At 50.3% G+C, this 10,905-nt stretch overlaps 2 protein-coding genes across 2 annotated transcripts; both read right to left on the bottom strand.

The window, feature by feature from the left end:
- Positions 1–1,747: 1,747 nt before the first annotated feature.
- On the bottom strand, positions 1,748–2,753 carry LOC101777982 (transcription initiation factor IIB). The gene has a single exon (XM_004963565.2). It carries the CDS (start codon positions 2,736–2,738, stop codon positions 1,920–1,922), a length of 819 nt encoding a protein of 272 aa, XP_004963622.1. The 5' UTR covers positions 2,739–2,753; the 3' UTR covers positions 1,748–1,919.
- Positions 2,754–8,152: 5,399 nt separating this feature from the next.
- On the bottom strand, positions 8,153–9,362 carry LOC101777563 (transcription initiation factor IIB). The gene has a single exon (XM_004963564.3). It carries the CDS (start codon positions 9,277–9,279, stop codon positions 8,350–8,352), a length of 930 nt encoding a protein of 309 aa, XP_004963621.1. The 5' UTR covers positions 9,280–9,362; the 3' UTR covers positions 8,153–8,349.
- Positions 9,363–10,905: the final 1,543 nt, after the last annotated feature.

Genomic DNA, 10,905 nt, shown 5'->3' with positions numbered 1-10,905 from the left:
GCATGTTTCATACCATTGGTAACTAGATATGTCTTTTGGATCTGGGTATTATTCTAAGGCCATTTTTCTCACGAGCTGTTTAGCTGTGTGCCTTTTGTTGATTGTAGAAGCTATGTAGTACCAGAAAATTGTACGTTGGTGTCTGCTGGCAGGTTTGTTTGGAGGATTTTACCCATGATTGTCTGGGAATGTCATTCGTTCCTAACAGAATGCCTGGGGGTATCTGTGTTGGCTACTTGGCTTGACAGTTGGCAGGTTGCAGATTGGAAAGTTGGCTTGGAAGCATCATTCGCCGGGTGGCATACTCTTGAATTGCTACCAATTTATATTATATTCCGATTCAAATTGTAGGATGTTTTGGTTTTTCTAGGTGCATAGTTTTTCTATGCACTTAGATATATACTGTCTAGATGCATACAAACACCTATAAATCTAGAAAAGCTAAAACGACCTACATTTTGCAACGGATGGAGTATAATGTATTGACTATTCGGACATTTTTACAAGGCTGGTTGTAGGTTGAGTTTGCCAGGTCATTAGTTCTGATGGTCGATACAGCATTGCAATTTAGTTATCTGGAAAGTGACAAGATGCCCAGGGACAACATTTTCGCGTGCGCAGCTGCTCGCTTAAGCGTCCCGGGTGTCTATGCTTTGTTTTGACGAAGCTTCATGTATTCTACTGCAAATGACTGATTGAGTTTGATGTATGTGAAGTAATAGAGCTTGAAAAGTCATAAGTAACATCAGACACCCTGCATGCGACTTGCGATCTCAGCGGGAACTGCAGAGACTACACAAATGAGGGTACAAGTAACATGGTTACACATCATAATCGCTCATCAGGTCACGCTTTGCTGACTGTTGAGCAAAGGGTAGGTGGTGGTAGTATTTTATTCTGTTTGAAATGCCAGTTTTGGGTTCAAAATTTCGTAAACTGCTTGTTTGAAACGCCAGTGCTGGGTCCAAAACTTTTCTGTTAACTGCTGCAGCACAACTAAGTACCAGTTTTTCCAGAAAGCGGGCCTGAAAGTCTGTTTGGGATAGTGCAAGCCCAACTAAATACCAGTTTGGGCCTTCACCACCTGCACGTCTCGCCCGATCCCCCTCCTGCCTCGTCTAGTCGACGTAGCGAGCGCATGCGCATCGGCCGTGGCGGCGGCAGCAAGTGCATCAAACTCGACGGCGTGATCCCAAGTCGTGGCGCTTCTCTTCGTCGGTGCCCCAGCGTAACTCGGCTGCAACGACCTCCGGATCTCCCACCCTCGAGTCTCCATTGAACAAATTTCTCTCCTGGTTTATATGCTTGGTATGATGCCACGGAATAGTGGAAGGGTTTTGGATCTCAGTGCTCGAGCATTGTTCATGGCCGCACGAAGAGAGCATCGTGGTTTTGCCGGATTATGAATGGGGATTTCGAACTGTTGTTGCTTGCTGCTAGATTGAAATTGGTTAATTTCATTGAGGAATGTTGGATATATGAAGAAAACATCAGATAATCTGCTTGATGTTGTGTACTGATTCTTTGGAATTTGGATGGACCGCAAAACCTGAGAGAATTGGTTCAATTATCTGGTTGATTCACTTGATGACACCGTAGCAGGGCCGCTGCCAGCTGCTTTACATGGTTATCCGAACAGAAGATAAATTTCAGCGTAAAAAGCATGGATTCAACAGAAAACTCCAAAAGGTTGTTTCTTGCGCACAGAAAAAAAAAAAGCAGATCCAAACTCTTTAGGGGCATGGATTTGTATCAGTGAATATTTGACAACGGTTGAACCTACGAACAAAGGTGATTTCCATGTTCGGCTACTAAAAAGAACATAACTAAATTGACAGATCAGCTATCACGAAAGGGATGAATGATCCATACTGCTAGGTACGTACAAGGCAATGTTTACAAGGAACACAACAATCCAATCAGTCGAAGAGCAGGTGGGCGTGCTGGTAGAGTTCCCTGTACGCCTGCTTGATGGTGTTGTCGGCGACACCGGTGGCCACGGAGACGTCCCGGATGGACTTTCTGGTCCCGGCGCCGGGAGAGCGGCGCTCCATGGCCATGTAGATGATGGCGGCGGCGGTGGAGTCCGGGTTGTGGCGCACGTCGAGGTGGTCCTGCATCCTCCGCGCCGCCTCCTGCACGGCGCGCACCTCGCCCTCCCCCATCCCGAGCATCGAGCCGAAGCGCTCCATGTAGTCGGCGGCGCGCACGACGCCGATGTCCATGGCCTCCCCGCCGGCCTCGTCCCCGAGTCGCGTCCTGATGAGCGTGATGAGCCTGCCGATGTCCTTCCTCGCCGCCGCGCCGTCACGCGTCGCCGCCGCGAGCTCCTTGAACGTCCGCGGCGCCCCCGCGGAGCGGCACGCCAGGTAGAGGCACGCGGCGTAGAGCGCGTCGCCGCTCCTGCCGGCGCCCTTGGTGTAGTAGTGGTGCGCACGGCCCTTGACCTCCTCCATCCGGCGGAACATCTCCAGGGCGCGGTCCCGCACCCCGGGCGCGACCCCGAGCCGGGCCGCCATGTCGGCGATGGCCCGGCACCCCTCGGACGCCGCCTTCTTGCCGGTCTGCACGGGCCCGCGCATCATCGTCGCCCCGCACGCCGCGGCCGGCTGCTGCTCCTCCTCCTCGCCCACCGGCGAGGAGGCCGCGGCGGGTTGTTCCCCCGGCGTCTTGAGCGAGAGGGTCACGGTGCCGCGCAACCTCTTGAGGCCGCGGCCGGATGCTGATGGTCCCTCCATTGCCCCCGGCGGCGGCGGGCCTTGCGAAAGAGATGCGGGTTTTCTTCGGTGGCAGTCTGGGTCTGGGTCTTGGTCTGGTCTCTGGGCAGCAGTAGTGGCGCTGGTCGTGTCGTGTGGCGGCGTCGTATAAGACGTGGGGGGTGCTATTTAAAGGCGTCGAGAGGTCGGTGGCGTTTCCGACTCGACTTGGGGTTTGGGTGTCGCGGCGGTTACGCCTCGCAGGATCCGGATCGAACGGGCGCCTGCTGGTGAGAGTTTAACTGGGGCACACGGCATCGGCACGTCATGCCGGATAGGGATCCAACTCGGCTTCCTGCCCCCAACAGGCGCCGGGTATCGTATCGACGCCCGCTCCCGCGATCCCCTGACTGTGGGTGCTATTATGCAACTGACGACACCCCCTTCCGATCCTCACGCGCACCAGCGGCAGCGAATGGCGATCCTGCTCTGCTCTCTGCTCTCTGCTCTCTGCTCCGTCGCTCGCCAGCAAAGTGCCCCAGGTCTTTTGGACGTTTGGAGATGGCTCCCCTTGCTTCCGCCATCCAGGGCGCATCCGGTCTTTGGGCATTTGCAGCGTCGCGCCGTCGCCCTCACGCCCTGCTCTGCCCCATGTCCTCATCGTCCTTGTCCACCGCACGCGGCCCCTCACGCCAAAGCGCGTCGTCGTCCGTCCGTCCAGAGTCTACAGCCCGCGCCACCGTCACCCGATGCCTTGCTGCGGCCTGCAACCGATGCATAGTTAGTTGTTCATGGATACGGATAGGGTTGGTTAATGCTCCGATTCTTGCAATTGGATCCCCCTTATTTCCCATCTTTTTCCTGATAATGTAACAAAGCTGGTTAGTTCAACATACATATGCTCGTGCGGGCGGCAAATCGACCATGGACCATGGTCATGGCAGAGGCAGGGGAAGAAAAAGGAGATGAATGGAAGAGGGAGAGGATGAACACGGCCTCGATCGATCTCGCAAAATGATCTCCCTGTGATCCTTCTCATTTAAGGTTGGTAGGTGTAGAATACAAAATAATTGCTATAATTTCTGTCACTTAAGGTTGCTTGGGGTTATAGTCGAGATTGACTCGGTTGTAGACAAATGATGTGAAGGGTTGTTGTTGCATAGGAACGTAAAGAAGTTGGAACCTTAGTTTTTTAATGAGATAATTCCCTATTTGACATCAGAAGATGAGTTAATTCCCTATTTGACCCTGAAAGATGAACTATGCCTTATTTGACATCAACTTCAACCTTTTATTCCCAATTTGACACTACCGTTAGGTCTGTTAGGCTATGTGGTGAGTATTGTAAGCAGTAAATACAAATGATGTGCATAGTCATCAACCTTTCTATCTTGTTTTTCCTCAGTCGTTTTTATAATTTCTTGTTGTCTATATCCACATGTGGATATAGAGGTTAGATTTCTATCCATTATTTTTTTAGAAAAAAATCCATTCAGCTCGTGATGACAATAATAATTTTGAAAAAAATTAGGTTATTATTCTTTTTCCTTCTCTTCTTCTCCAACAAGGTTAAGGGAGGGGGCATTCTACGACAAGACTATAGCTAGATTGTGATAGGATTTTGGTTAGGTATTTCGGATCTGTGAGGAGGTTTTTTGCTGAGAATCCATAAAGTCTCTATACATATTGACGGAAAGGGAGGTACATAGGTCCAGCCTCTATACATATTGATGGAAAGGGAGGTATATAGGTCCAACCTCTATACATATTGACGGAAAGGGAGGTACAAAGATCCAGATGGTGATGGTTTGTGGATCGTGCGGCTATGCCACAATAGGCAGCTGAGGGCATTGCCTTCTAGGGTAGTATAGTCGTATAGGATACATGAAGGGTGGGTTGGGATAGGACATGGAGTGAGTCAGTCTGGCAATGGGGTGCACTAGAGGCTATGGCAGCTAGTTGGCACTCAGTGTGGAGTGTGGAGATGACTGTTATTGCAGAGGGTGAACGAGAATCAAGAAAAGAAAGGATGTTGGAAGTTAGAATATAGATGTTAGCCATCGATCTAAGCATTCGAAAAAAAATTGAGTCCTAGTAACCTTGAGATTAGACAAACCCTAAACTTAATTACTTAACCGACAAGCTGATCTTTATGGATTATCTAGCAGGGTATTACTCTCTGAACCAGTATAAACCCTCGCATTTTCATAAGCAGCCTATACTATCCAGTGGTTGATCTCACTACTGGAAAACTGAGTATTGATCCTAGCCCTTTGTACCGGTTGGTTTTTGATCCGGTACTAATTACCGGATCTAATGGCTAGTTCCCCAGGAGCCTCCTGTGACCCCTTTAGTACCGGTTGGAGCCCTCAACCGGTACTAAAGGAGCTTCCAAACTTATCCACCTCCCCAACCGGCTCTCGTCCCCCGGCCCTTATCTCTCTCTCTCAACCTTATCTCTCTTCTCCACACTTCTCCACACTTCTCTTCTCCACACTTCCCCCGGCCCCCTCCTGCTCCCTCTCCCACCGCCACCGCCCCCTCCTCCTCCCTCTCCCGCCACCGCCTCTGCTCGCCCCTCACTGGCAGTGAGGAGTGGCAGCAGGGCCAGGTGCAGGGCAGCACTTGGGCGCGCGGGGGAGCGGCGGCCAGCTGGAGGTGACGGGGTGTAGGTATTATTTTTTTTTGCACAGGTGGTGGTGGCGGCGGTGGGGTAGCGGGATGCGGGCGGTAGGAGGGGTGGCGGCAGGGGCCAGGTGGGGGGAGGGGGCGGGATGCAGGTCCGAGCAGCGTGGTGGTGGCAGTGGCGAGGCAGCGGGATGCGAGCGGCGGCGGGGGCCGGGCGGGAGGGCTGCGGCAGGGGCCGGCGGGTTGGGCTCAGGTGGGGTGATTTCTTTTTTTTTAATACTCCTTTAGTACCGGTTATTTCACCCGATACTAAAGCCCCCTTTTAGTATCGAAGTAGCAATACTGGTTGCACAATTAGTACTAAAGGAGGGTTAGGAACCGGTACTGAAGGGGTTTTCCCATCAGCGACTTGATCCCTGGCTTGATCGCAGCCCCCGTGATACCAATCGGTTGACACAAAAGATGATAAACATTTAGTCAAACATGCTCCAGATAAGTTGTGAAATATACCTTTTTATTTTTGGAATAAAAATCTTGATCCAACTTTCAAACGGTTCAACAAGACTTAAATCTTCTCTCACATACATGCAATATGAGACGATAACAATAACATAAAACAATCTCTTGAAGCTTGAATGCTTGATACAACACAAAGATCACATCCTCAAAACCATGTGTACGTAATTACAATTTGGACCTGTAACTCATCTTGACGCGTGTTAAAAATAACTAATGGAAGGCACAAAGCACACGACTCCTAAGGCCCTGAACAGTTGTACGTAATACTCGCGTGGTCGTCAAAACTTAAAACTTGATCTGATTGTGCTTTACCACGAAATTACAGCTTCTCTCCATGAAGCGTTAAAGCCTTGATCTCAGCTATTGTTCTGTCTTCACTTTTCTGGTATCGAACAATTTCATCAAAATACCATTTTCTCGACGGGTACCTTAATTCCTTCCAACAGAAAAGCCACACAATAGCCTCACCATCTTCTACTCTAGCACCATTTTGTTCCAACGGAAAGCTTCTAGAAGTGTCGTCTCTTGTGCCATCTTGACTTGGCATGCACCGTGCCTCTCCTTGACAACTCTAACAGTCATAACTTCTTTCATTCAAGTACCTGCACATCATGGTCTAGAAAAATATAAAAGAACATAAAGCCCAGATTCAGACATAACTTTATTATGTTAGTCAAAAGTCAAAACATGAAATACTTAACATCAAGTCATCAACCATGCTTCATCTTTTCTTAGGAAAAAGAAATCATCACTGCATCAGTCCCATGGGTGCTTATACTACTAACTACTTCCATAGCGTTATAACAACGGAAGTAATCAAATGAGCCTACTTAACAGGTACATACTCTAGTGCATGAATTTCTGAATAAAAAGAATAAAATCTAGTGCCCAGAATTTGGATTAAAAAGGTTTTCAAAGTCTTTTCAAGCTACTTTACATTGAACAGAACCTTATAAAATTTATAATATATGTTTTAATGCCGGGCCTGGGTTGGGTACACTTAGCCCAGCATAACTAAGGTAAAGATTTATTTTAAATGTTTTAAAATATATTCTTTATCCTGAAATATAAAGTAAATATATTTCCTTTTATTTCAGGTATATTAGGGGTCCAGTCTGGGGCTTGAGCAGGGCCATCAAATACCACTGTGAATGAGTTATCAATTCATCACAGGCACTATAATGACAGCCAGGCTAACAATGCAGCAGCAGTCCCCAACTACCATGGCTGAATATATAACATCAGCACAGCAACCCCTGCCAGTTTCTTTCAATGGATAGATACGTTCAAGTGATTCGGTATATATACACTTGTACTAATCGATCCATTTCCTTCAATGCCACCGGCAGACTCTGAACACTAATGTGTCAGATTCTCGCAAGAACAAACTTTGCGTTTCATCCATGGACCTGCCACATCCATGGACCTGCCACCAAGCCATGTGTTTGGATGGAGGGACGGGACGGGATCATCCCACTTCTACATGTGTTTGGTTGGCGGTCAGGTGGGATGAGGATGGCATCTAAGTGGAATATTCCTTGAAAAACTGGGACAGATCCGTCCCTCCAAAAAGATCGAACCGATCCATCCCTCGCGGATGTCGTTTCTCTCCGTCCCCCTCAAGCGCTCCTCCCACGCACCACACGCGCTCGTCTCGCCGCCACCCCTGCCGCAGGTCCCTGCCACCCCTCACCAGGATCCTCCCATGCGCTGGCGAGCGGGGCAGGGTGAGGCGAATGGCTGGGGTTGCCGAGGCGGGCGGCACAGGGAGATCCAGAGGGAGCAGCCGGGGGAGCAGGGGAGCACGACGAGGCGGGACGGGACCAGGACAAGCACGTCGAGCGGCGGGTGGAGCAGGCTAGGACGAGCCGCGGGGAAGGGCTCATCCGCCGGCGTACCGCGGGGAGGGCTCATCCGCTGGTAGGAGCAGACCAAGGCCGAGCGACGGAGCAGGCCTTGGCGACGGGGGGCGGAGCTGCCAGGGCTGCCGGGGTAGATGCTTTTGAGCAGCTGACAGTGGGCCCCGTAGTTTTTGAGTGAATGGCAATTGGGACCCACAGTTAACGGCACGAAAACGCCGTTCATCTCGTCCCTCATCCGTCCCTCCAACCAAATACTAAAGCAAGGACGTTCCCATCCCTCCAATCAAACATCAAGTGGGATCATCTCATCCCAAAAAGGAGGGATGACCCTATCCTAAACGCACCCCAGGATGCGAGCTATGTACATCACGGAGTCATTCATGGCTCGTGATCACTTATCATACAGCAAACATCTCGATGGACCGGTCCATGAATTTGGAAACAATCGAATCAAGCACGGATTCACGAATGAACAGTACTTGGAATCGAAGTCCAACAGAAACTTTGATCCACATGTCCTAGTTTGCTAGGAACACGGACATGTCAAAGACATGCCATGAATCAAGAACACGGGACGGGACACGACGGCCGACATGCCAATGCATGATCGCCGAGAAACGCATCCAGGAGCTAGGACAAGCCCGTTAGGCGAAGAGCATCTCAGCGTGCGGGGCGAGGTCCTTGTGCGCCTCCTTGATGGTGACCTCGGCAACGCCGGTGGCCATGGACACGTCCTTGGCGGTCTTGCTGGCGCCGGCGCGCTGCACGACCATGTAGCTGATGGCGGCTGCGATGGACTCGGGGTTGCGCCGCACGTCGAGGCCAGCCTCCAGCCTCCGCGCCGCCTCCTGCGCGGCGCGCATCTCCTGGTTGCCCATCCCGAGCCGGGAGCAGAAGCGGCGCAGGTAGTCGGTGGCGCTCACGACGCCGATGTCCAGAACCTGCTGCCCGGCCTCCTCCCCGAGCACCTTCTTGATGAGCGTGGTCATCCGGCCGATCTCCTTCTTTGCGGAGGCGCCGGCGCGCGTCACCGTGGCGAGCTCCTTGTACGTGCGCGGCTTGCCGTCGTTGCGGCACGCGATGTAGAGGCAGGCGGCGTAGAAAACGTCCCGCTTCTTCCCCCGGGGGCATGCCTTGGCCTCGTCCAGCTTCTTGTACACGTCCTTGGCGCCGTCCCTGATGGTGGCGACGAGGCCGAGGCGGTCGGCCATGTCGGCGATGGCCTGGAACGCCTCGACCAGCGACTGCTCGGGGTCCGCCCCGCCGACGTTGACCCGCATCCTCGGCAGCGCGTGGCCGCCATCGGCCTGCGCCTTCTGCGGGCCGGAGTAGGCGATGCGGGTGACGAGCGGCGCGTTGGAGAGGAAGGGGTCGTTGGGCCCGCCGACGCGGCTGGGGTCGCGGTCCTCGCCGCCGCCGTCGTCGGCGAAGTTGCGCCACTCGGAGCCCTCGTCGATGTAGTGCGCCTCGAGGACGAGCGCGCACTCGGTGCACACGGTGTCGCCGGTGGCGTGGTCCAGAACAACCTCCGTGGAGCGGTGGCAGTCCGGGCAGTAGAGCGACTCCTCAGCCATGGTTGCCGCTGCCTACTGATGCGACGGAGCGAGAAAAGGCTTTGGGTGCGCGGCGCGAGGCTCCTGCAGATAGATGGGATTTGCAGCGGCGGCGCGGCGGAGTTGGGGATTGATTTCTGGGAGGGGTCGGCTGATATTTATAGACGGGTTAGTTCGGCTGCGGAGCCTGGGGTTGGGCCGTTGGGGCCGCGTCAAGTCGGTGTCGGAAAGCGAACCGGTTCTCGTGTTTTGACTCGAATCCCTTGCGTTTCCTTCTTTTTTTCCTTTTGATTTAGGACTTCCTGTTCCCTTTTCTTTTTAGTACGCTCGTGTGCTAAACTAATAACCCCATTAGGGAAAAACCGCAAGTATTCCCCAGATATTTGAACAAAAAGAAAACACTCTTCCCTAGGTACAACTAGGCACTGGGTACGAAGTATGAACCACTTTAAATTCTAAAGAGGTCACAATAATAGAAGTAAATACAAACACCGAACCATTATTCTTTTTTTTCCTTCATCCGATCACAAATGTGTGTCACTTTCACTAATTGCTAAATGCATTCTGTTCTACGATTTTTTAGGCAATTTACCACATTTATTCCAGTATTGCAATTAATTTTACCATCAATTGACCTTGTTCTCATGTCTCATTTCCTGGTGCATTTTGGAAATTTAGATGTGTAAATTGAATCTAAAATGGTTTCAACCTACCATCTTACTCTTTACTACTCCCTCCGTTCTTTTTTGATAGATCTCGGTATACACGCACCTCGGTATGGATGTCATCATATACATGCACCAATTATTTTTCTAGAGGCGTTACTCTACATGAGAATCGAAAAGTCATTTGTGTCAAACCTGAGATGACAACTTAAATATAAGACTATCAAAAGAGAGAAAATTAGTTTTGCAAATAGGTTTATCAAAAGAGAACGGAGGGAGTATATGATTGTGTCCAACATTAAACACTATATATACACAATCACACATTTATGATCAGAGACAGCATACACGATTTTATGATAGCAAGAGGAAGCAGTTGATTTTGCATATCTTACTTTCTGGTGAGATACATCAACCAACCTTCAGACGCAACCAACTTTTTAGTGCTGATTGTGTACTATCTCCATCTTAGTCTAGACTAGAGGGTGTCTAGTTTTTTTTTCTCTTCCCTACAGACTAGGAAAATGACGCACATAGGATAAATTTGTTGGTATACCCCAAATTGAGGATTTTATGCAGAGTCTTTCTCACATGACGCTACCCCACTCCTTGTCACTAATCTGTGTGCTCACGATCGTGGCTACTAGTATGCGGGCACTTCTAGTAGCAACACTTGTGCTCCTCCAAGCGATACACGCCCTTTTGCGGAAGGCTGAAATCAGGAGGCGGCATTGATTAATTGACCTGTCTTGATTAATTCTTTTACCTTACACAAATCTTCATTGAACTAACAAAATTCTTCACAAAGACTTAAAATTTCCACTCTAGGATTTATCTAAGGATTGCGATAGGCTTGAAACTCTGACTCAACAGAAAAGAACAATTGATCAACATGCAAGAGAGCTTCCTTACCCGGTATGACTACAGATTTAATAATTTTATTCGCAAAAAAAAGACTACATATTTAATAATTTGCCATTTA

This window comes from Setaria italica, chromosome III (genome assembly GCF_000263155.2).
Source record: "Setaria italica strain Yugu1 chromosome III, Setaria_italica_v2.0, whole genome shotgun sequence".
Classification (NCBI taxonomy): domain Eukaryota; kingdom Viridiplantae; phylum Streptophyta; class Magnoliopsida; order Poales; family Poaceae; genus Setaria; species Setaria italica.
The sequence above is the reverse complement of the archived record's forward strand: the minus strand, read 5'-3'. Positions and strand labels throughout refer to the sequence as shown.

Bases quoted from the DNA above. Each gene is read 5' to 3' on its own strand.
- LOC101777982 (XM_004963565.2), bottom strand. From the start codon at position 2,738: ATGGAGGGACCATCAGCATCCGGCCGCGGCCTCAAGAGGTTGCGCGGC.
- LOC101777563 (XM_004963564.3), bottom strand. From the start codon at position 9,279: ATGGCTGAGGAGTCGCTCTACTGCCCGGACTGCCACCGCTCCACGGAG.